Here is a 24,428-nt window from a genome sequence, read left to right on the forward strand (position 1 = left end):
TGTTTTCCAGTTGTTTTCTTTGCAACTTGATGTGTTGCCCTTGATGAAAGTACAGTATCCTTCGCACCGTCAAGGTATGACCTCTATTGATGGATAGGAATACTGGAATATTTATGTTTCTTTCTATGTGGTTCATTCTGTTGTCATCATCAGGCTGAAAAATGCTTCTGAAATGCACTTGGCACCCTCATAGATGAATGGCTAGCTAAGGACACTTCTGGCATGCAGCTGACAGCCAGCACCTGTAAATGTAGGCTGGCTTGTGAGTGGATAACATTGTACAGTCCAGTTTGGAATTGGGATGGGCTAAAAGAATGAACGTGGACTGGCTGGAGTCAGGTGTTAGTTAATGTTGGATACCAAATCCTACCAAGCTGAAGATTTTCATCTTTTTTATGGAAATTGTTTCAGTGGTCAAGAATGTCGACAGCTTTACAGTGTAGATGGGCATGGTATTAGGACATGATGGAAAGGACCATGGTATCTTGAAAATAGATATTATGAGTTCCTTATCATCCGGAACGTATTCCATTACCGTTCATTTTACAGTCTGACCCTTGGTACACTATTTCCTGTATTCTTAGAAGTAAGTGTTAATGACTCTTTCATGTGGCGCCATCGGTTTCATTTTGTCAGTAATCAAGTCAGACTCACTATAATGAAACTTTCATTGACTGTTCTTTTTGTATCTGGATTACAGCATGTAGATCATACTATTTAAGTCGATGGTTATATCCTCCCTGAAGAGAAGAGAAAAGTAGAATGCATTACAAGACTCCGTAAACTCAGCATCCTCCACTCAGTACATAAATCAGTGCTCTATGTTCGGAACAAACTTCAAACAGACTAACTTTCATCTACAAGGATACACAGGATACCTTGCAACATACCAAGTCATTCAGAAGCATACAACATCTATCCACATTACTTAAAAGCCCCACCCATAACTTCATGCCATATACAGTTGAAACTCTGATGGCAAACATTTTACTGATCATGTCTTCTGCAGTTCCAGATGAATTGTCTCAAAGAATGAGTTCCTTTAGAACATAACTCGACAGCCTTTACAGTATGGAAAATTTTACTTGTCTTACCATTAATGAAAACATACATTCTTTTACCAACTATCACATTAATCGTACCAGTTGGTATACATAGCTAAAATGTGTCTTGCCTTGGAGCATAAAGATGTGACTATAATATTGAATATCCTACACATGCTGAAATAAAGAAGGATCTTTATTACTAATCAAATCAAATCAAAATTCTAAATTCTAAATTTACATTCATATTCAGCATTTCATCTCTGATTACATACTTCAGGCCATCAATTCCTAAGGCTTTCTCGACAATACTAGGTCTTATTATTCGTCTACAAACTATAGAACAGTGAATAAGAGTTGGTTTATTGTTCATTGATGAGCAGTCCACCCCCTAAAAACTAGCATTCAGCATGTTTCTGACATCAGTTCCGAAGTTTAAAGAGCACATCTTATTGTCAAATAAATATTATACTTGAAATAGGAGCTGCATTGTAGCTCTGATAGGATAATATCATGTAGGTTTTATACTTACTAATACATATCATTATTATTTCAAAGAAATACATTTCAGCTTTCTGTTAGCCTAGATTGTGACTGTACTAAAATTGAAATTAAATACTGTATACCTGAAGGGACGAACTTACAAATAAATAAAATTAATTCATTCTTAACTGAAATTATCTATACTGATATCAGTATAAATAAATGATCTCAAGTTTTGTCTGATTATTCAGAAATTGAGGAGCAGAGGTGGACCGTACCGTACCTGTAGAGATGAAGTTAAACCATATCTGCGGTTTGTATCGGTTATTATGTACTCTATCTACACTGTGTGTACGTCTACCCTGTAGTCCCATTTTCTGATATAGGTGTGGGGATGACCTGAGATGAAATTATATGGCATGTTTGTAGAGCCAGATGCTCTTTTTGATGCCAACCGCAGCTGAGAAACTAACGAAGATGAAATGAATGGGTGTGAATGAAATTGGATACGGAGGTGGGAGGAAACGGCTGTGGCCTACGAATAGGATTTGTCCCGGCATTTGCCTGGGAGGGAAAATGGGGAAACTATTCTCAGGACAGGCGGCAGTGGGGTTCAAACACCCTCGACTTCCGAATGCAGAGCTTGGCTCCATTGACATACAGCGTAACACTCACAGCCACTCTGCTCTGTTGTTGTTATTAATCCAGTCCGCAGAATCAAGTCGTAGTTCCACCAGTGGCATAACACTTGTGAACGAGAAGATAGGTTATAATTGGTCTACTTGATGAAAAAATCTCTTATATTTAAGGCTCTTATTACACAGGGCAGCCAGGTCGCGCAGCCACTCATCGGGCATGGACTGTTATGGATGTTATTACACGAGGGCAACCAATCGCGCGACCACACTTTGTTGACCTTGAGGCTTCTCCACCCGGCAACCAATCTGGCGACCACTGGTGATAGCCGGGCGTTGAAATATATGGGTCTTATTACACAAGGCAGCCAGAGACCGGCAGCCACAGTTTACAGTAGTTACGTATAGCCACGTGCTACTGTGCACTGTTTTCTTGATGGCAAGTGGAAGTGCGCTTTGGATAATATAAGTGCTACTGGAAGTGTAGAGAAAGGAGAAAGGAAGAAACAGGAACAACTTTTGAAAGAGTGTCATAGACTCAAAAGTGAACACTGAAGATTTCATCTGTGAAATAGAAAGACGCCCTCAGATTTGGAACCGTAGTATTGAAGAATATAGCAATAAGCATGTAAAATTAAATGCTTGGAACAAAGTTATGTGTATATTCATACCAGACTTCGAAGAACGGCCTTTACTTGAGAAGAATAACCTCCGTAAGTATCCCTTGCAAATAAGTTGCATTTTTTACTTATTACATTATGTATATTAAAAAAATAAGGATATCAAGAAGCATTGCTTAGGCTTACTATAATTGTGAGATACCGTAACAAATTAGTGGGCTTTAATAGTTGCAATTATAGGCAAACATAAAAGAAGGACAACGAGCTGACTGATAATCTAAACTTTATTTATTGGAAATATTTACATTTTTGTGGCGGTTGTGCACATCTACTGTCTGTTCAGATTCTGTCCATTTGCCAAGGTAAAGCTCCTGCTTCACGGACAAAGTAATCACAAAACTTATCCCTGAGCTGTTTTGCTTCATTCGTTGGCATTGATACTTCTCACTCCAGTCATATAAACCATCGACTGACAAGATATCTTCATTTCTGAAACCATCTCTTTCCCTTATGAAATTATGTAAAACACAACAAACTCGAATTGTGGACTCGCACAATGATAGGTCAACATTCAAAGGGCGATGAAAAATTCTCCATTTATTAGCGATTATCCCAAAAGACCACTCTATATCCTACGTGCTCTGCTCAGTCTGTAGTTGTATACTCTTTGTTTATCACTCAAACACTTGCCTGAATAAGGTCTAAGTATTTCAGTTGTCAACCCGAAAGCTTCATCTCCAACAATCACAAAAGGCATAGGAACGTCGAATCCCTGAAAAGATGATTGAGCTTGAGGAGCCCTCATCAAGTTTCCTTTTGAAGACACTGTCCTTAAATACTGTCAAATCAGATGATTTACCATAAGCACCCACGTCCACAAAAATAAATTTGTAGTTTGCATCACACATAGCGAGTAACAATATGGCAAAATAGTTTTTGTAATTATAGTACAAAGAACCGCTGTCTACTGGCTTCATTACTCGAACTTGTTTCCCGTCGATAACTCCTATACAATGTGGGAAATTGGTTTTCTCATAAAACTCAGCAGCTGTTTTAAGCCAAAATTCTGTAGTGAATTCTGGAAAGCAAAGTGGTCTCACGTTGTTCCAGATGGCATTGCAAACCTGTCTTACAAATACTGAGATAGCTGGTTGACTAATTCTATACTGGTAGTGAATATCTTGCATCAAAGTTCCTGTAGCCGAATACCTAGAAAAAAGAATATGTACCATAAGTAACTCGCTGACATTTTCATTCGCTCGCGCTTATTCTAACAACATCATTTTCTTTATTTTCAGTGACACTCAATCAAAGGAAATGAAAATCGTTCCGTACATGTTATACAAGAGAAATCCTTCAGATAAAAGGTGTCAAGAGTGGTTCAGCTACCAAGAGGAAGACACAATATATGTATTTTGATCAGCTGCGTTTTCTTGAAACAACAGTTAAGAAAACTAGTACAAGCCTGGACGAAGTGGACATTATTGACCAAGAAGAAAGCGAAACTTCTGCTCCGTCATATACACCCAGCATTAATACTACTTCAGCTAAAACTAGCGAGAGAATCAGCAATGAGGATGAGCTCATTCAAGTTCTAAAGAAAATAATTGCATTGAAGGAGAATTCGAGTATCAGTAATGAAACTGATGAGGATAGGATGTTTTTGCTCTCTTTGCGAAGCGAAATTCGCAAAGTACCCGCGGAAAGGAAATTAAAACTCCGGGCCGACATTATTTCCCTCGATTCACAATGAAGTATTTATTTATTTTCCACCTAGTCGATACAATGATTGCCTAAGGCAATTTTTATTGGTCAAAAGTGGTACATGTTTCGTATATTATCAACATCTTCAGCCACATAACACTGTTTAGATGAAAAATATATAAAATTGACAAAGTAATGCTTTAGAGGAAGTGTCCTTGAAATTAACATAAGATTGACAAGATTAAAACAAACAAATAACTCAAGAGAAAATATATAAATTATTTCTACAATAGAAAGCAGTCGTCAAGGAAACACTTGTACAATATTCCATAGAGAAATTGTCCTAATAAATATTCTTTTCTTAATAATCCATGAAAAAGATCAATTTATAAATTAAAAATTATACAATTTATAAGTAATTATCGAAATGAAGAAATCTTGATATCACAGTGCGGCTCTTATTAATGTAGATGAAAATATAACTAATTCATAGTTGTCAAATCTTATTAAGCCTGCTTTCCTTTGGAACAGTAACTCCTGTCATTCTTTCACAGTTTTGCGCCGGGTGTAATATTGATGATGCGTTCTTCCTTGTTCTTGCACCTGAGGAGGAGGAGGAGGAGGAGGAGGAGGAGCGGGGGATATAGGTGTGTCAAGAACTTCCTTGCTGTCACCTATAGCTTCAACTGAGGAGGAATAAGTTGTAGGGCTATCTGTAGGTGGAGAAATTCCAATTCTTTTTTCTTGATCCTTCTCAAGCATTTTCAAATATACTAGAATTTGATAATATAATGTATTCTTATATTCTACAGCCTCATTAAGGTTATCATTTTTCTTTACAAGTTGGTCTAGATGAATGTACAGGTCTTCATATGTGTTCATTAAGCTGCCCTTTTTTAACTTTTTTATGATGGTCAGGTCTTGTTCTATGTTGGTAAATTTATGACCTGTGGCAGTCATGTGTGATCCCATTGCTGAGAATCTTCTATGTTTTTCAGCATTCACATGTTCCAAATATCTAACTTTAAAATTGCGGCCAGATTGTCCTATGTATGTGTTCTTACATTCAAAGCATGTGAGTTTATATATACCGGAATCAAAAAATTTATCTTTTTCCGAGAGATTTATTGTATCATGGTTGAAAATACTATGTTTCATGTTGTTATTGGTGGAAAATGCAATTTTGAAATTTTTTCTTTTAAATAAATTTGTTATTACATGAATGTTTGGATTATTATATGTGAACTTGATATATTTTTCAGTTTTACTAGGTTCGACTGCTAATTTAGATTGTTGCTTCTCCGAAAATTTATTAATTATTTTATCAATCATGTTATTGTTGAAACCATTCAAGAGGGCTTGTTGTCGGATAAACAACAGTTCTTTATTCCTTTCAGATTTGGATAAAGGAATACTAAACGCTCTGTTAATGTAACTATAATATGCTGATCTTTTCTGTGCCTCAGGGTGTAACGAGTTGTTCTTGATAGTGGTCAGTGTGAAAGTGGATTTTCTGTGTATTTTGAAAGAAAATCCTTTTTCTTCTCTTGTTGTGACTATGTCCAGAAAATTCAGTGATTTTTCAACTTCTTCTTCTAAAGTGAATTTTATATTGGAATCCAAATTATTCAATATATTTAAAACTTTATTGCTATCGGTGAGTCTGTTATCTATTATAGCGTAAACATCGACCACATAACGTGTCCAAAAATCCAAACCCTCTATTTGATTAATAATTTTCGTGTGTTCCAAATAGTCTAAGTATATATTAGCCAATATTCCTGATGCTGGGGCTCCCATTGAGAGTCCTTTTTGTTGGTAAATTTTATTATTAAACATAAAATAATTTTGATTTAACACGAATTTTAAAACATTAATAAAATCTTCAATTTCTGGTATGCTTACTAATTTGTTCTTCGTTAAATTCTTCTTAATGATTCTGATAGTGTCTTCTATTGGAATGTTTGTATACATGTTGGTTATGTCAAACGAACATGTCGTGTGAGATGATCCAAGTTTAAAATCTTTAACTAGATTGCAAAAATCTACTGAGTTTTTGATAGGTGTTTTACAATGAAATACGTATTTACTTGATAAGAAATTATGTATAAATCTAGAAGTTTTATAAATGGGGCTATTTTTGAAATTTATGATAGGTCTAATCGGTTCTCCCTGTTTATGTAATTTCGGTAGTGCTCTTGCAGTCGGGAGTCTAGGGTTCATATTTATTAATGTTTGCACATCATGTTCATTAAACAAGAAAGACGTGCTTTTTAATAGTTTTTTAAGATCCCTTTGAATACGTGATGTCGGGTCTTTATCAACTGTACTAAACGAATTGTTATTAAAAAATGTTTCTGTTTTTTCAATATAAACATTTCTATCTAGGGCTACAACTGTTCCTCCTTTATCTGCTTTTGTGATAATGAAGTTATTTAGTTTGATTTTTTGTTTCAAGTTATTAACCGCCTTGTTGGTGCCTCGAAGTGATTTTAAACCTTTTACTAAAATAGGAATTTTCTTCTTAGCTTCATACCTTATGTCATTCTGTAAGTCTACAGGTAGATTCTGTATTGCTGTTTCTGTTTCAGCTAATGTGGTGATTAAATCATAACTTTTGTTTGAACTAGGCCAATTGAAATTAGGGCCTTGACTTAAAATAGAGGTTTCTTCTTCATTAAATTCTATCTCAGACAAATTTAGCATCTAATAGAGAAGAAAGAAGGTTAGTTCCTAATGTTACATTTGATGATAGTGTTTATCCACCTCCAATTAAAAACTTGTCTGAGATAGAATTTAATGAAGAAGAAACCTCTATTTTAAGTCAAGGCCCTAATTTCAATTGGCCTAGTTCAAACAAAAGTTATGATTTAATCACCACATTAGCTGAAACAGAAACAGCAATACAGAATCTACCTGTAGACTTACAGAATGACATAAGGTATGAAGCTAAGAAGAAAATTCCTATTTTAGTAAAAGGTTTAAAATCACTTCGAGGCACCAACAAGGCGGTTAATAACTTGAAACAAAAAATCAAACTAAATAACTTAATTATCACAAAAGCAGATAAAGGAGGATAGAAATGTTTATATTGAAAAAACAGAAACATTTTTTAATAACAATTCGTTTAGTACAGTTGATAAAGACCCGACATCACGTATTCAAAGGGATCTTAAAAAACTATTAAAAAGCACGTCTTTCTTGTTTAATGAACATGATGTGCAAACATTAATAAATATGAACCCTAGACTCCCGACTGCAAGAGCACTACCGAAATTACATAAACAGGGAGAACCGATTAGACCTATCATAAATTTCAAAAATAGCCCCATTTATAAAACTTCTAGATTTATACATAATTTCTTATCAAGTAAATACGTATTTCATTGTAAAACACCTATCAAAAACTCAGTGGATTTTTGCAATCTAGTTAAAGATTTTAAACTTGGATCATCTCGCACGACATGTTCGTTTGACATAACCAACATGTATACAAACATTCCAATAGAAGACACTATCAGAATCATTAAGAAGAATTTAACGAAGAACAAATTAGTAAGCATACCAGAAATTGAAGATTTTATTAATGTTTTAAAATTCGTGTTAAATCAAAATTATTTTACGTTTAATAATAAAATTTACCAACAAAAAGGACTCTCAATGGGAGCCCCAGCATCAGGAATATTGGCTAATATATACTTAGACTATTTGGAACACACGAAAATTATTAATCAAATAGAGGGTTTGGATTTTTGGACACGTTATGTGGACGATGTTTACGCTATAATAGATAACAGACTCACCGATAGCAATAAAGTTTTAAATATATTGAATAATTTGGATTCCAATATAAAATTCACTTTAGAAGAAGAAGTTGAAAAATCACTGAATTTTCTGGACATAGTCACAACAAGAGAAGAAAAAGGATTTTCTTTCAAAATACACAGAAAATCCACTTTCACACTGACCACTATCAAGAACAACTCGTTACACCCTGAGGCACAGAAAAGATCAGCATATTATAGTTACATTAACAGAGCGTTTAGTATTCCTTTATCCAAATCTGAAAGGAATAAAGAACTGTTGTTTATCTGACAACAAGCCCTCTTGAATGGTTTCAACAATAACATGATTGATAAAATAATTAATAAATTTTCGGAGAAGCAACAATCTAAATTAGCAGTCGAACCTAGTAAAACTGAAAAATATATCAAGTTCACATATAATAATCCAAACATTCATGTAATAACAAATTTATTTAAAAGAAAAAATTTCAAAATTGCATTTTCCACCAATAACAACATGAAACATAGTATTTTCAACCATGATACAATAAATCTCTCGGAAAAAGATAAATTTTTTGATTCCGGTATATATAAACTCACATGCTTTGAATGTAAGAATACATACATAGGACAATCTGGCCGCAATTTTAAAGTTAGATATTTGGAACATGTGAATGCTGAAAAACATAGAAGATTCTCAGCAATGGGATCACACATGACTGCCACAGGTCATAAATTTACCAACATAGAACAAGACCTGACCATCATAAAAAAGTTAAAAAAGGGCAGCTTAATGAACACATATGAAGACCTGTACATTCATCTAGACCAACTTGTAAAGAAAAATGATAACCTTAATGAGGCTGTAGAATATAAGAATACATTATATTATCAAATTCTAGTATATTTGAAAATGCTTGAGAAGGATCAAGAAAAAAGAATTGGAATTTCTCCACCTACAGATAGCCCTACAACTTATTCCTCCTCAGTTGAAGCTATAGGTGACAGCAAGGAAGTTCTTGACACACCTATATCCCCCGCTCCTCCTCCTCCTCCTCCTCCTCCTCAGGTGCAAGAACAAGGAAGAACGCATCATCAATATTACACCCGGCGCAAAACTGTGAAAGAATGACAGGAGTTACTGTTCCAAAGGAAAGCAGGCTTAATAAGATTTGACAACTATGAATTAGTTATATTTTCATCTACATTAATAATAAGAGCCGCACTGTGATATCAAGATTTCTTCATTTCGATAATTACTTATAAATTGTATAATTTTTAATTTATAAATTGATCTTTTTTCATGGATTATTAAGAAAAGAATATTTATTAGGACAATTTCTCTATGGAATATTGTACAAGTGTTTCCTTGACGACTGCTTTCTATTGTAGAAATAATTTATATATTTTCTCTTGAGTTATTTGTTTGTTTTAATCTTGTCAATCTTATGTTAATTTCAAGGACACTTCCTCTAAAGCATTACTTTGTCAATTTTATATATTTTTCATCTAAACAGTGTTATGTGGCTGAAGATGTTGATAATATACGAAACATGTACCACTTTTGACCAATAAAAATTGCCTTAGGCAATCATTGTATCGACTAGGTGGAAAATAAATAAATAGTTCATTGTGAATCTATTGAAGTGCGATACGGACCATGAAGCTGATTTTATGTAATTATTTCCCTCGTCGCTGCAGCCCAAACTGGTGTACAACAAGGATGGCAGGAATCTGGGTACGCTGGACATCTTTACAACCCTACGCCAGGACAAGCACTAAATCAACAACGTATCCTACAGCAGCCTATGCAACACCACCACCACATGCAACAGTATGCTATCCAACAACACCACCACATGCAACAGTATCCTATACAACCTTCAATGCCACAATGTCGTATTCAGCAACATCCTGTGCTACTACATTCCATCCAACGGTACCCTATGCAACAACCCCATGTGCCAGAAAGTCCTGAGGTAGTAATTCAAGAGCCACAGATTTGTCTTCAGACCAGATTACAGCAAGGCCAAGCTACAAGTGTGACCTTACAATCTCCACTGTCCTTGAAAACTTCAGGCATATCCAATGACAAATCACATGAGACTCAAATGAGTGACATTTTGAAGTTTGAGTGATGTAAAATGGTAACCATGTATTTTATGACAGTGTACCTCAATGTGATGGGAGTTGATACAATCTGTTAATGACAGGCATTCATTTTTTAATTTCCTTAAATTCATTGGAATATTATGTTACTATAATATCAGTGGGTTAAATAGTAATGATATAAACTTACTTAAGTTATGCAAAAATCAACTTTTACGGTCCTGAATTATTATCCAGATTTTTTAGTTTGTCTCTGTTTTTGTTTAAACCTTCATGAGGAGGAAATATTTTTGACCGGGCGGAAACAAGAGATTTCAGCGAGAAAGATTCTCTCTTTGTGGTTTCATGGCCACGGCGAAGATTCCAATTCCCATTCTTGCCAGTAGTGTCGCTGGGAGGGGTGTACTATGAGCCATAGCACACCTGGTGTAACACTGTTAACTACTAGGCACAAAATCACGAATCTGGATAGTAATTATGCATTTAAAAATTTAACACTGTTAACCACTCGGCACAAATTCACAAATCTGGATAGTAATTATGCATTTAAAAATTTAATGAAGGAGGTAAACTATGAAAAATATTAATTTCAAATTGAAACTTATTTGCTACTTACCTTAAAGTTACTACAAGTTTCTCTTCTGGTGTGATTCATCTTCTCATTTGAGTATCGGTTCCTGCTATATCAAGCTGTATTAATCCTAATAATTCATAAAAAGTCGATTTCGACATTTGCAAGTAATTGAAGAACTTGTTGTCGTCTGCACAAAGCTCATCAAAAAGAGTATAGTACAACCCTTTAGATTGTCTTGAAGATAGAATAGGGTGCACATGCATCTTTTTTTTTTCTTCTCCTCTTCTTCATCAATAGTACAAGGAGAAGCATATACTCATCACTCATCTCTACTAGACAATTAATAAAGTAACTTAATACTCGAACTCACGAACACTCGTGTCTTCATCACTGGTCAAACAGACACTCAGCAACATGGAACTGTCTGGGTGCTCCACTAGTCGCTCGGCTCAAGCCAGGTCGGGCAGCCACGGCTGCGCGACCTGGCTGCCCTGTGTAATAAGAGCCTAAGAGTTGTATGACCAGTTGTGCTGAGATCACAATAAGGACTTGCCTGCATGTCAACAATACGTTGTGGTCTGATATGGCAAGACCCATACCAGATCTCATCACTAGTCCCTTATTACAAATGAAGAATATGGAAACAGAATATCGATATCTTCAATGGATCTTAGGTGAATAAGCCTGTATGCAAAAAACAACAGAAGGGAGACAGCACGCATCTTGTGAAAACAGTGTTATATGAAGATGTGGAGCTGCACTTCCTCATTTTTTCTTTTGTGTGTTTCCTCATCCCTCCTTTCTATTACTCCTACCCTCACTGACAAGTGTTATTCTTTTGTACGAGAGCAAGTCAGTAAGTATCTGCAATTTTCCTATAATTGTCTTTATGTTGGCTCTAAGGTGTTGTGTGCTCACCAACCACTAGATGGCACCGTTGGCTACATCTGTGGTAGGTTTCAGCATTATCAGATCAGTACAGCTTGCGCTGTTGCGACGTGAAGAAGGCCGCACCACTCTGTTTGCACCAAGGTAGAACAGCAGAGCCGTGGCTAATGTGCGTATGGTTTGCCACGTCATCAACAGTCCCTCGTATGTTATTCAGAATCATACCACGCACTTGTTCATTATTGGCATCAGTTATGGCTACAGATGGATGCCCGGATCTTTCCTCATCCTTCATGCTCGTGCGACCCCTTTTTAACTGTTCAATCCACTGTTACACACTTTGCTGTGGCAAAACATTGTCCCTGTATTGTGCTGAAAGTCTTCTATGAATTTCCGCTCCTGGTACACCTTCGGACCAAAAACAACGGATTACGGAACGCTGTTCTTCCTTGGTGCAAACAGAGAGTGGCGCGACCATCTTTACGTTGCAACAGTATAAGCTTTACTGATCTGATAATGCTGAAACCTACCACAGATGTAGACAACGGTACCATCTAGTGGCTGATGAGCACACAACACCATAGAACCAACCTAAAGACAATTAGAGCAAAATTGCAGATACTTATTGACTTGCCTACGTATGATATTGTCTTCATTAGTTTTCTGTTTTGATTTTTTGTTTGTTTGTTCATATGTTTGTTCCCTTTCCATTTCACGGAATGATATTGTGTGTGTATGTTAATGCTTTATTCAGAATTCTGTTAAGTTATTCCTATGAATTAAATCAATTTTATCATTGCTCATGGTATTAAATATCTTTTTCTGAGATGATGTTTTGTTTAAATTGATTCCATAGGGTCTGAATCAGAAGGTGAGATAAATAATGACCATACAATGATGACAACTACGAATTTAGTAGCGAATTTAAATGTTAATATGAATGTAAATACAACCCTTCAACATGGCTGCCACAGTAATCAGAGTGAACGCTTACAATTCCACGAGAGATGTGGCAGCTTAGTTAAACTCTCGTGTAACAATAGAACTGCTGAAAGAAGAAGGCCTCTTGATGAATTCAACAATGGAGTTGTAATGACCCACAGACCGCTTCGGGACAATGAACTTTTTGAGGTGAGTGTTACATGAATTTTACTTTGGAGTATAATCATCAGCTACATTGGGTAATTTTTTCTGTTATCTCTAAATCCTCAGGAAAAGATTATATGTCCACACGCATTGTCTTGAAGTCCAGTTTAATGGGAAAAAATCTGGTAGTATAGAACATAATACAAAAAATTGTTAAGTTTTAAAACAATATTATCACCTTATCCTTTGAACGGTCATTATTCCATGGTTTCCCATTTTCACACCAGGTGGGACTGGGGCTGTACCTTAATTAAGGCCATGGTGCCACCTTCCCAAACCTAGCCCTTTCCCACCCTACTGACGCCAGAAACCTTCGTTGTGTGAGTACGATGTTAAAACACTGGCAAAAAAATAATTGTTTTGAATTTTTGCTGGTAGATCTGCATGTACATTTCTAGCACTGTGAATGAAACATGTATTATATGCGAATTTTTTCTGTTGAAGTGGTAATATCAGAATAAGAATGTAGATCACTGTCTTGCTAGTCAGTGATATCAATGCTTTTTACTCTTTTTTTCCTTTTTCTTTTATATTTGTGTATTCTTTGTCCATGCAGAGTTATTGTTAGAATAACAACAGATTAAGTACAAAGTGTATCGCAGCAAACACGTTTACTATCATCGTAGATCTTTTGTTGTAAAATGTAAACATTTACACTCTCGCCATCTCTTATCATAACTGTAACAGTTGTTATAAAAAATAACAGAAGAAAGATTTGTCAAATCACGATTCGAATTCATGAAGAAGCTCTTGTTTAATCTAGTGTTGGGCTTTAACTCACTCGTTCATAACACAGTGCTATATTTACAAATTTATTCACAAACATTTATTTCACACTGCATGACTGGTTAACTGTTCCTTTGCCATGATTGAAACTACCATAATTGAAAAATGGACTGTATTACGTCGTCGTGTTGTGCCAATTAACTCGCCAACACACTGTTGCTAGTACACCAATACCCGCAGTACAACCGTTCCAAATAACTTGTAACTAAAAGAAACATAACTTAAACATATAATAAACAAACATGACTCAAACATACTCTCCCTCCTCCTTGAATATACCAGATTCAGCAATAATACAAGTAAATTACAATCTTATATACAATCTTATATACACTGTTCAATTGTCGTAGACTTCCTATTGAGTAGGCAGTAAGACCAACTTGTGTGTGCCTGCCTTGGTTTGCAATGTTACCACTCTCATCACCCCATCCGTGCCTGGGTGAATTTTGATGACGACTCCCATACGCCACCATAAAGGAGGTAGATTGTCCCATACGCCACCATAAAGGAGGTAGATTGTCCTCACGAATAATTACCACTGCTCCAGGCAGCAGATTGTCCTTGGAAGTTGCCCACTTTCTTCTCTGCTGCAATAAATTGAGGTAGTCAGATGACCACCTTCTCCACAACTGCTGTTGCAAAGCCTGCACTTGCTGCCATCTGTACAGTTTACTCAAAGGCAAGTAAGTTAAATCAGGCTCATATAGGCAGATGAGAGGTGTGCACCAACTAGAAAATGACCAGGAGATAACACCCGTCCTTTAACAGTTCTGTCAGATGATCCCATGGACCCAAGTTATTTAAGGCAAGCTTGTATCTGGGTAGTTAGTGTGCTTAATTCCTCAAATGTCAGCATATTATTTCCTACTGCCCATTTAAAATGGTATTTCATGGATTTCACCAGTGTTTCCCATAGACTGCCGAAGTAAGGTGAACTTGGAAGTATGAAATGCCAGATTAGCTGCTCTGCTGCTGCACAAATTGTAGATTGAATGTTTCTGAAAGGGACATTTTTCTCAGATCCTATAGTTCCTGGTTTGCTCCAATGAAATTGGTTCCATTGTCGTTGTATATATGTGCATTCTTCCCTCTTCTTGCTGTAAACCTTTTGAGGGCAGCTATAAAGGCTTCTGAAGACAGATTGCTAACCACTTGTAGATGGATTGCCTTTGTTGACAGGCAGACGAATATGGCAGTATAGCATTTCAGTGTTGTTTTGCTCTGCGTATTCCCACACTTGATTAAGATTGGGCCAGCGCTGAGAAACAGCTAAGATGGTTGGACTGTAGGTGATGGTAAATTTCCCATTAGTTGCTGAGAAACTCTAACCTTCAGCCTAAAACATCTAAGGCATTTATGCAAGACTGACTTGATCACTGATCTGGCTGTAGGAATCCAATAACATACTTGAAGTGCTGTTAGTAAAAGTTGTAGTCCAGCATGCTATAACCACAGATGTTCTGACAATACTAAGAGTTTGCTTTGGAGGAAGAATCAGCTGATACTGGCATCAAATGTTAAGTTTGAATTGTCGAGTCTTCCACCTTTTCACGGCCATCTAGGAATGGGTGTAGATAGATCAATTTGTTTTGCTTCAGCACTTGTTTGCCGCTCTTCAGTTCATGTATTTCCTGGGCGTAGACCACATGATGTGCAATCTTGATGCATCTGTCTAATGCTGCATATAGTTCATTATTACTTAACGCTTAACCCTTTCCACTCGCGTTCGACAGCCGTCACTTAGTGTTATAGCTCGTGTGTCCACCCTGAGTCGACACAATGTTTTGCCGCTCATTGCTGGGTTACCTGGCATGCCAGGGCTTTTGTACTTCGTCTGACAAGTGGTGGTCCCTTCCGGAAACCGGAAGAAATCAAATAGGAGTGTTTTACTTTCTCATTGCTTGGCAAACTTGCTCCGTTTCCTTGACAGTGGAAAGCAGTCGCGGTAAAGCAACATGGCGGTGCAGAGTCTGACCGAAGCTAAGATTTTTGTGTCTATTTTGCCTGATTTTGATGATAGTGACCATGAAATTGATGAAAATTTTTAATCTGGCAATGAAAGTGATATATCCGTGAGTGTTTCAAGTTACGATATTGTTATCATCGCAAGAAATCGTGGAGGAAGCAATAATATTATGACTCGTCCCGATCCCAGTCATACAGTGCTGACTTCAAACATACCTTGGAGATCGTTGAGAACGGGTGATACAGGATCACCCAAATTTCCTTACAAGTTAGTCAGTGGATTCATAAGCTGTGACAATAGACCTAAAATAGAATTAGAGTACTAGCATCTGTTTTTTACTGATCAGTTGCTAACCTTTATTGTCCATTAGACAAACAAATTTGCCGAAATGAAAATACAGCAAAATATTCCACTTCAGAAGAGATCAGTCTAGTTTTCTTGGAAAGCTGTGACTTTAGAAGAGCTGAAGGCATTTATTGGTGTAATTATCAACATGGGGATGAACAGTAAGGCAGAAATGCAGGATTATTTTAGTGAAGACTGGTTGGATAAGCAGGTGTTCTACAAGAATGTGTTCTCTAGAGACAGATTTCTACAGATATTCTGGAATCTCCATCTGTCTTCCCCTGATGCTGATAAGGCAGACCCACAATTTTGAAAGAATGTGAGTGTTGAAGAAAGCACTGTAGGCTTCAAGGGTCGTGTCGTGTTTTAAGTGTTACAATATGCAGAAACCAATAAAGTGGGGACTCCATATTTATGTACTGTCAGATCGAGTACTGGATACATATGTGCGATTGAAGCATATTATGGTTCAATAACCACACAATCACTTGTTAGGTGTTACAATAAGCAGAAACCAATAAAGTGGGACTCCATATTTATGTACTGTCAGACTCGAGTACTGGATACGTATGTGCACACAATCGCTTGTTAGGTCCGATTTACCCCTCACCTGCAGGATAGTTACTAATTTGATTACAAAAGTTTTTGCAAGCCACCAACAAAACTGGTTTCATGTCTTTATGGACTGGTTCTATACTAGTTACGACCTTGGTACTGAAACTAAAGATCCATGTTACAGGCATTGTAATGATAAATAGAGGTCTGCCATTACAGGTGAGAAAAGCCACAACAAAGAGAATGAAACAACATGACATTATTGCACTCCGAAAAGATAACACTTCATGCTTGGTTTGGAATGACAAGCGGATTATTGCTGTGCTGTCCACTTTCTATGACAATTCCACTCAGCCTGTGCAAAGAACAAGACGTCAAGGTGCAGAGGAAATTGTGGAGAAACCTACTGCCATATGTGCTTATAATCAATACTCGGGGAGTGTTGATTTTTCTGACCACTATGCTAGCTCATATCTATTCACACGTAAGTCAGTGAAGTAGTGGAGAAAAATGTTCTTCTCTCTTCTGGAGGTCACAATAGTGAATGCCTTCCTACTCTTCAAAGAAGATAATAATGGAATGAAGTTTAGGAAAAACTTGGTAAGACAACTTGTAGGAAATGTGCAGAACGCACAGAACAGGAAAAGGGGAAGACCTTCCTCAACAGATGAAGAAGTGAGGCTGAATGGCAAGCTGCACCTGCTGTACCCCCATCCCGAAGGAAAAACTAAGGGCTGCAAGGTTTGCAGTGATAGGAATGTTGTTGGAGGGAGGCGAGAGACAGTCGACTTCTGTAAAACCTGTGAGAAGCACCCAGGGCTCCATTACATGCAGCTATTCTCATGTTTAGAAATTTGCTATAATTTACATACAATTTTTTATTTTTCTATTCCACCTTTTCAATACAATTAATTTTGTGTTGTTAGAAATTCATATTGCTACAACACTACATTAAAAGGGACATGTTTCACTCGGTTTCGAGCATCCTCAGCCTTCGCAATTTATCTCAAGGTTAAGACCTGTCATTGTTAATTTGCTTATAACTAATTTGTACTTAATTATGATTCTAAAAACTAAGTGGTCAGTGTTAAAATTGGGTTATACATTGATTCTAATAACATTGACATCCAAAACACAGTAATATCTTAACATAATGAAATTTGGCTAAATTTCTCAAGTTCTTTTTTTTTTTTTTAAACAATTGTTAGTTGACTTATTGTATTAAAATTTGAGTTGTAAATTCTGTTAAAACTCAATAGTGTCTAAAGCTTAATAAAGTCTTAGATGCGTTGGAAATATTCTGCATCATGTATTGGTTTAAGGCATGCTTCTGTAATCTATTAGTTGTAAACGGTAAAATGCAACTTATTAATCCGAGAATCTTGTGGTATTGATATGTTTTCTTTTTTTCACAATATTTAAATGATGGTGCGTCTGTAACAAAGGAAATTACGTGATAATGTTGTGTGTTATTGTGCTTTCACAGTGATCGTATTGGTATGCGTCACCCTTTTGACTGCTACTACAATCCCTCGTGGTACCTGTTACATTACGGTGGCTGTTTGCTTTCGTGTTTCTACTCCTTGTGTTTTGCGTGTGAAGAAGCTGTTGTGAAGGGCGAGTAGGGGACTTAGGGGAAGAAACAGTAGGCGGGGCATTAAACGTTGGCGTATCGTGTGGCGAGGTGGGAGTAGGGGAGGAACCGGTAGGTGGGGAGTTGGACCTTGGCGTATTGTGTGGAGGGGAATCTATGTGTTATCAAAGTAGTAATTGTGTCTATTTTTGTGGTGGGAGTTTTCAGATTAAATGTCTTCAAGAATTTACTATTATCTGATTTGAAAGTTTTGTAGTAATATTGGCATTTGCTCTTTTAACGGACTCTTTATTTTGACCGTGCCATTCAGGTTTTTTCCTTATTAAAATATTGGTACAAATGAATATAAATATTCTCAAACTCAGTCATTCTGCGAAAAGCTGAAGAAGTTCAACTTACAACCTCATTGTACAATGAGCTTGTTTGACATTACTAACATGTATTCAAACATTCCTATTAACAAAACTGTGTTATTAATCCAAACCTGTCCAAGAATAGCAACTTAAGTAAGCTTGAGATAGATGAATTCATTAAATTACTTAAATTTGTGTTAAATAACAACTATTTCACATGTAATAATAAAATTTACCACCAGTTGAGTTTGGCTATGGGTGACCCCAGCTCAGGGATATAGGCCAATATTTATATTGGACAACATGGAACATAGAAAAATTAAACCTACAATAGAAGGGCTTTGCCTTTGGCTAAGATTTGTAGACGACACATTTGTAATAATAGATAACCAGAAAAATAACAGCAAAAAAATCTTAGATTTTTAAAATAATATTGACCATTACATAAAATTCACTAAAGAAGATGAAAAAGACAGTTCATTAAACTTCCTGGACGTTAACGTAACACGCACAAATTCTAAATTTGATTTTCAAACATTCAGAAAGACGACACATACTTCAGTAACAATAAGAAATGAATCACTTCACCCGAAATCCCACAAACAGGCAACCCTTTTTTTAGCATGGTCTACAGAGCTTACAAAATACCCTTATCACCCGCGAATTTAATGAAGAAACTAAATTTCATAAAAGAACTAGCACTTGTCAATGGATACAAAATAGAGATGGTAAATCGAATCATCGATAAAGTAAAACTCAAATTAGCCACAAATCGTACCCCGGAAAAGACTAAAAATCAAAATACGCAACTTTTACTTACACCAGTCCGGCGATTCATCAAATAGCAAACCCATTGAAAAAACGGAATATACAAATAGCTTTCAAGACACACAACACCAATAAAATCTTATTCTTCAATCACAATATAGTAAACTCCAATAATAACAAATATCAAGGTTCTGGGACTATCATGCACACAGTGTAATTTTTCGTATGTTGGCCAAACTGGCCGCAGCTTTCTTACCAGATACATGGAACACTTTAAAGCTTTAAAGCATAACAAATATTCCGCAATGAGTAACCACGTGAAAGAAACCGGCCATCAATACACCACAATAGACAGAGACCTCGAAATAATCAAAAGGATTGATAAGGGAAGCTAATGACTGAGAATATTTATATTCATTTGGAACAATATTTTAATAAGGAAAAAACCTGAATGATGCGTTCGAAATAAAAGAGTCCGTTAATAGAGCAAATTGCCAGTATTAGTTGGCTGGACGGTCAGCGTACTGGCCTTCGGTTCAGAGGGTCCCAGGTTCGGTTCCTGGCCGGGTCTGGGATTTTAACCTTAATTGGTTAATTCCTACGGCCCGGGGGCTGGGTGTATGTGTTGTCTACATCACCATTTCATTCTCATCACGACGCGCAGGTTGCCTACGGGAGTCACACAGAAAGACCTGCACTTGGCGAGCCGAACCCATCCTGGGATATCCCGGCACTAAAAGCCATACAACATTTCATTTTTACTACAAACTTTCAAATCGGATAATAGTAAATTCTTTAAGACATTTAATCTGAAAACTCGCACCACAAAAATAGACACATTTACTACCTTGATAACGCATAAAAATTCCCCTCCGCACAATACACCAAGGTCCAACGCCCCGCCTACCGTTTCCTCCTCTACTCCAACCTTGACAACGCATAAAGTCTCCTCTCCACACGATATACCAACGTTTAATGCCCCGCCTACTGTTTCTTCCCCTAAGTCCCCTACTTGCCCTTCACAACAGCTTCTTAATATGTATAACACAAGGAGTAGAAACACGAAAGCAAACAGTCACCGTAATGTAACAGGTACCGCGAAGCATTGTAGTAGCAGTCAAAGAGGTAAGTGATGCATACCAATACGATCACTGTGAAAGAACAATAACACACAACATTATCATGTAATTTCCTTTGTTACAGACGCACCATCATTTAAATATTGTGAAAAAAGAAAACATATCAACACCACGAGATTCTCGGATTGACGTCCTTTTTGACTAAGCTCTCAAAAAAACACGCTACTTCCAATGTAAAATCCGCTCGTCAAATCAAGACCAGTTCGAGGAAACTACCAATAAGTTGCATTTTACCGTTTCCAACTAATAAATTACAGAAGCATGGCTTAAACCAATACATGATGCAGAATATTTCCAACGCATCTAAGACTTTAAGCTTTAGACACTGTTGAGTTTTAACAGAATTTATGACTCAAATTTTAATACAATAAGTCAACTAACAATTGTTTAAAAAAAAAAAAAAACTTGAGAATTTTATCCAAATCTCGTTATTGTGAAGATATTACTGTGTTTTGGACGTCAATGTTATTAGAATCAGTGTATATCTTAATTTTAGCACTGACATTTTAAATTGTTAAACTGTCCATTGTGTTTACAAATGCTTATGTTCATATGTTTTACCACTTAGTTTTTAGAATCATAATTAAGTACAAATTAGTTATAAGCAAATTAACAATGACAGGTCTTAACCTTGAGATAAATTGCAAAGGCTGGGGATGCTCGTTACCGAGCGAAACATTTCCCTTTTAATGTAGTGTTGTAGCAATATGAATTTCTAACAACACAAAATCAATTGTATTGAAAAGGTGGAATAAAAAATACAAAATTGTATGCAAACCAGGGCTCCATCCAGGCATTTGCTTTTAACGCTTTCACACAATCAAGACATACCGTTAAGAAAATTAAAAACATTATTTTGTGTCATGTAAATACCATACATTCATTCATTCATTCATTTTGTAGTACCTTCCTGTATATATTGTTACAACCAGTACTTAATACCAGGTTTTAAAATATGAAGAATGCTAAAAAAAAAATTAAAAAAATAAACAACTATCAAAGGGTAGAGAATGGTCCACCTACAGTATTCATCATCATCATCATCATCATCATCATCATCAATGTCCCACTCCAGTCACCCGGGAGTGGTTAAAAAGCCTCCTCCACTACTTTCTGTCCTTCCACTTTTCCTGCTCCATTACTTCCACCACATCCAATCCAGCTTCTCTAATGTAATTCCAAATCTGATCCATCCACCTTCTTCTCAGTCTTCCACCTGGTCTCTTTCCCTTAACTTCTCTTTCCAATTCCCTTCTTGCTACCCGTTCGTTTCCCATTCTTTTTATATGTCCAAACCATCTCAGTCTTGCTTTCTGTATGTTCTTTACTAATGGTTCTATATTTAGCACTTCTCTGATTTTAATATTTTGAATTCTGTCTCTTCTTGTCTTTTTAACCAATATTCTTAAAAATTTCATTTCTACTGCTTGGATCTTACTATCTTGTCTCTTATAGTTACCAGCGTTTCTAGTCCGTACGTTACAATTGGTATGAAATACTGTTTATATAATGTTAATTTAGTTCTCTTGGGTACTTTGTCATCCCATAAAAACTCTCTGACTTGATAAAATGTACCAGTGTACCTTTATTTAGTCTGTTATTAATTTCTAGGTTGATTTCATTACTTCCATTAATAATGCTACCCTGATATGTAAACTGTTCTACATTCTCAAACTGTTCTCTGTCTATGTTCACTTGGCTTCTCATTTTCTTTTTTCCACAGTGCATGACTACAGTTTTCTTTTAGTAATTACCATTCCAAACTCCTTCAGATTTTCATTCCAAATGTCCAGTCTCCTTTGTAATTCCTTTTCTCCCTTTCCCCAAATCACCACATCATCTGCAAATACCAAAGCATTCACTTCATCACTACTGATACTCTGTTTTACACATTTTATGATTTCATCCATCAATATAATAAACAATAATGGCGACAGTGCACTTCCTTGCCCGAGACCTTTTTTTTGTATAAAATATTTCAGTCACCACTCCCCACTTGTACACTGCTTTTACTCGTATGATACAACATTTTTATCTTATTAATTTATTATTTTGGTACATTTCTTTTCAGTAGGCATTCCCATGCATGTTTTCTCTTAACTGTATCATAAGCTTTTTCCAAATCCAGAAATACGAAGATGATTTCCTTGTTCCTTTCCGAATGTTTTCCCATTATCGTTCACACTGTAAATATCAAGTCTGTTGTTGATCTGTTCGGTCTAAAGTCATATTGTTCTTCCTCTAACTGTGTTTCTGTTATATCCCTCACTCTTTTGTCAGTGACATTCTGCATTATTTTTAGCCCATGTGATAATAGGGTTATACCTACATAATTTTCACATTTCTTCCTATTTCCTTTTTTGAACAATGGTACAATGCTTCCATGTTGCCATTCTTCAGGTATCTTTCATCCTTTCATATGGCATTGAAGGCTCAGTATAGCCACTGTAGTCCAATGCTTCCTGCTGTCTTAATCATATCCACATTGAATTAGTCTTTTCCACTTGTTTTTTGGTCATTGCTTTCACTGCCCTTTCAAGTTCCAGCCATGTTACTGGGTTCTGTTCCTTTTCTATTATTTTCATTTTCTTATCTCCTCCTTCCTCCGAGCAGTCATCGTCATTATAAAGTTTTTCAAAATGAACTGCCAGGTAAGAAATTCAAAATTAGAGCAGGTGGACTTTTTCAAATAATTTGTTTTTGTTATTTTCCTTTCCAAGAGTATGGTGTTATGGTGTAGGAAAGATTGAAATTGTGATCCACAGTTTTTTTTGTTTGTAAAAAGGACATGAGACCTCAGTTCATTAATTGAAATTGAACATTGAATATTTTATCACGTGCAGTTGAACAGTACCTTACCTGTGTGTGTATTGTTACAAACATCTCCCTAAATAGGGCAATTGGAAATGAACAGTTAAACAAACTGCATAAGCAAAAACTTATCAGGAAGAAGGAGAATATAAACAGTAATGTGAGATTTAAGCTGGAGATGTGTTTAGAACACTTGTTAACGTAAATTTTATACCGTCGTCTATGTATTGGACTTACCATATTATGCAGCGATTGATTTAATACTAATCCATACAGTTTTTAATTTATGCAGGTTTTAAAATTGGATTGGACATACCATGCCATTGTTCACTTCCCCATATTAATTGCATTGTTATTTTTTATGCATCACATATGAAATAACCCTCTATCACTGTAATATCTTATTGTATCCTGTATTTATTCATGATATGATGATTATTTTTTAAGGTTTATTTGGCAGTTTCTTTTCAAAGATCTTTATCATCTACATCTTGAATTTATGTGTATAATGTTTCAAAATAGAATTAGTACAATTGTCTTTTCAGAACTTACCAAGCTGTTGTAAATAATTGCTTAAAATATTTTGGCAGGCAAATTTTTGTACTGCGTGTTGTAATTCCTTTAGTGCACCTTGCATCAGTTCTATATTTGACGATGCGCTTGTGGTGTGTTGTGAGCAATTTAACAAATTAGATTACCTATGGTTCCCCTCTTGAAATTACACATCTGATTGGATGGTAATATAGATTACATAATCCACTAATCTTTTGTAAGGGAATGTGTATATGAATATACAGTACATTATCTCTTCATTCTTATACTGACCAAGAAATATCCCTATAATTAAACATCACAGGAGGAACAACAGTTTCTTTCCATGAAGAAATTCTTCTCGTTATGTTGCTATTTTACTGACTCCTATGGGAACTTTTTTTTCTGAATTACTATACTTCATTTATCTTGTTTTAAAATTTATGATACTACATATTTTGTAGGAATGTAATTAGGTCTGTATACAAGTGATGTATGTTAATGAATATTGAATTTTCACGACCGCATTGTAATCGAAACAGACTTTCATTGACATGCCCCACAACGGGCGAATTAAACGCACTCTACAGTGT

At 36.0% G+C, this 24,428-nt stretch overlaps 1 protein-coding gene across 1 annotated transcript in view; it reads left to right on the forward strand.

Moving 5' to 3' along the window:
* The window catches only part of Neurl4 (neuralized E3 ubiquitin protein ligase 4), a 426,720-nt gene that overhangs the window by 60,082 nt on the left and 342,210 nt on the right, over positions 1–24,428 (forward strand). The window contains exon 5 of the mRNA XM_067148903.2: positions 12,698–12,972. Within this exon, the coding sequence (XP_067005004.1) occupies positions 12,698–12,972 (275 nt within the window). The remainder of the gene's footprint in view (positions 1–12,697; positions 12,973–24,428) is intronic.

This window comes from Anabrus simplex, chromosome 6 (assembly GCF_040414725.1).
Source record: "Anabrus simplex isolate iqAnaSimp1 chromosome 6, ASM4041472v1, whole genome shotgun sequence".
Lineage (NCBI taxonomy): Eukaryota > Metazoa > Arthropoda > Insecta > Orthoptera > Tettigoniidae > Anabrus > Anabrus simplex.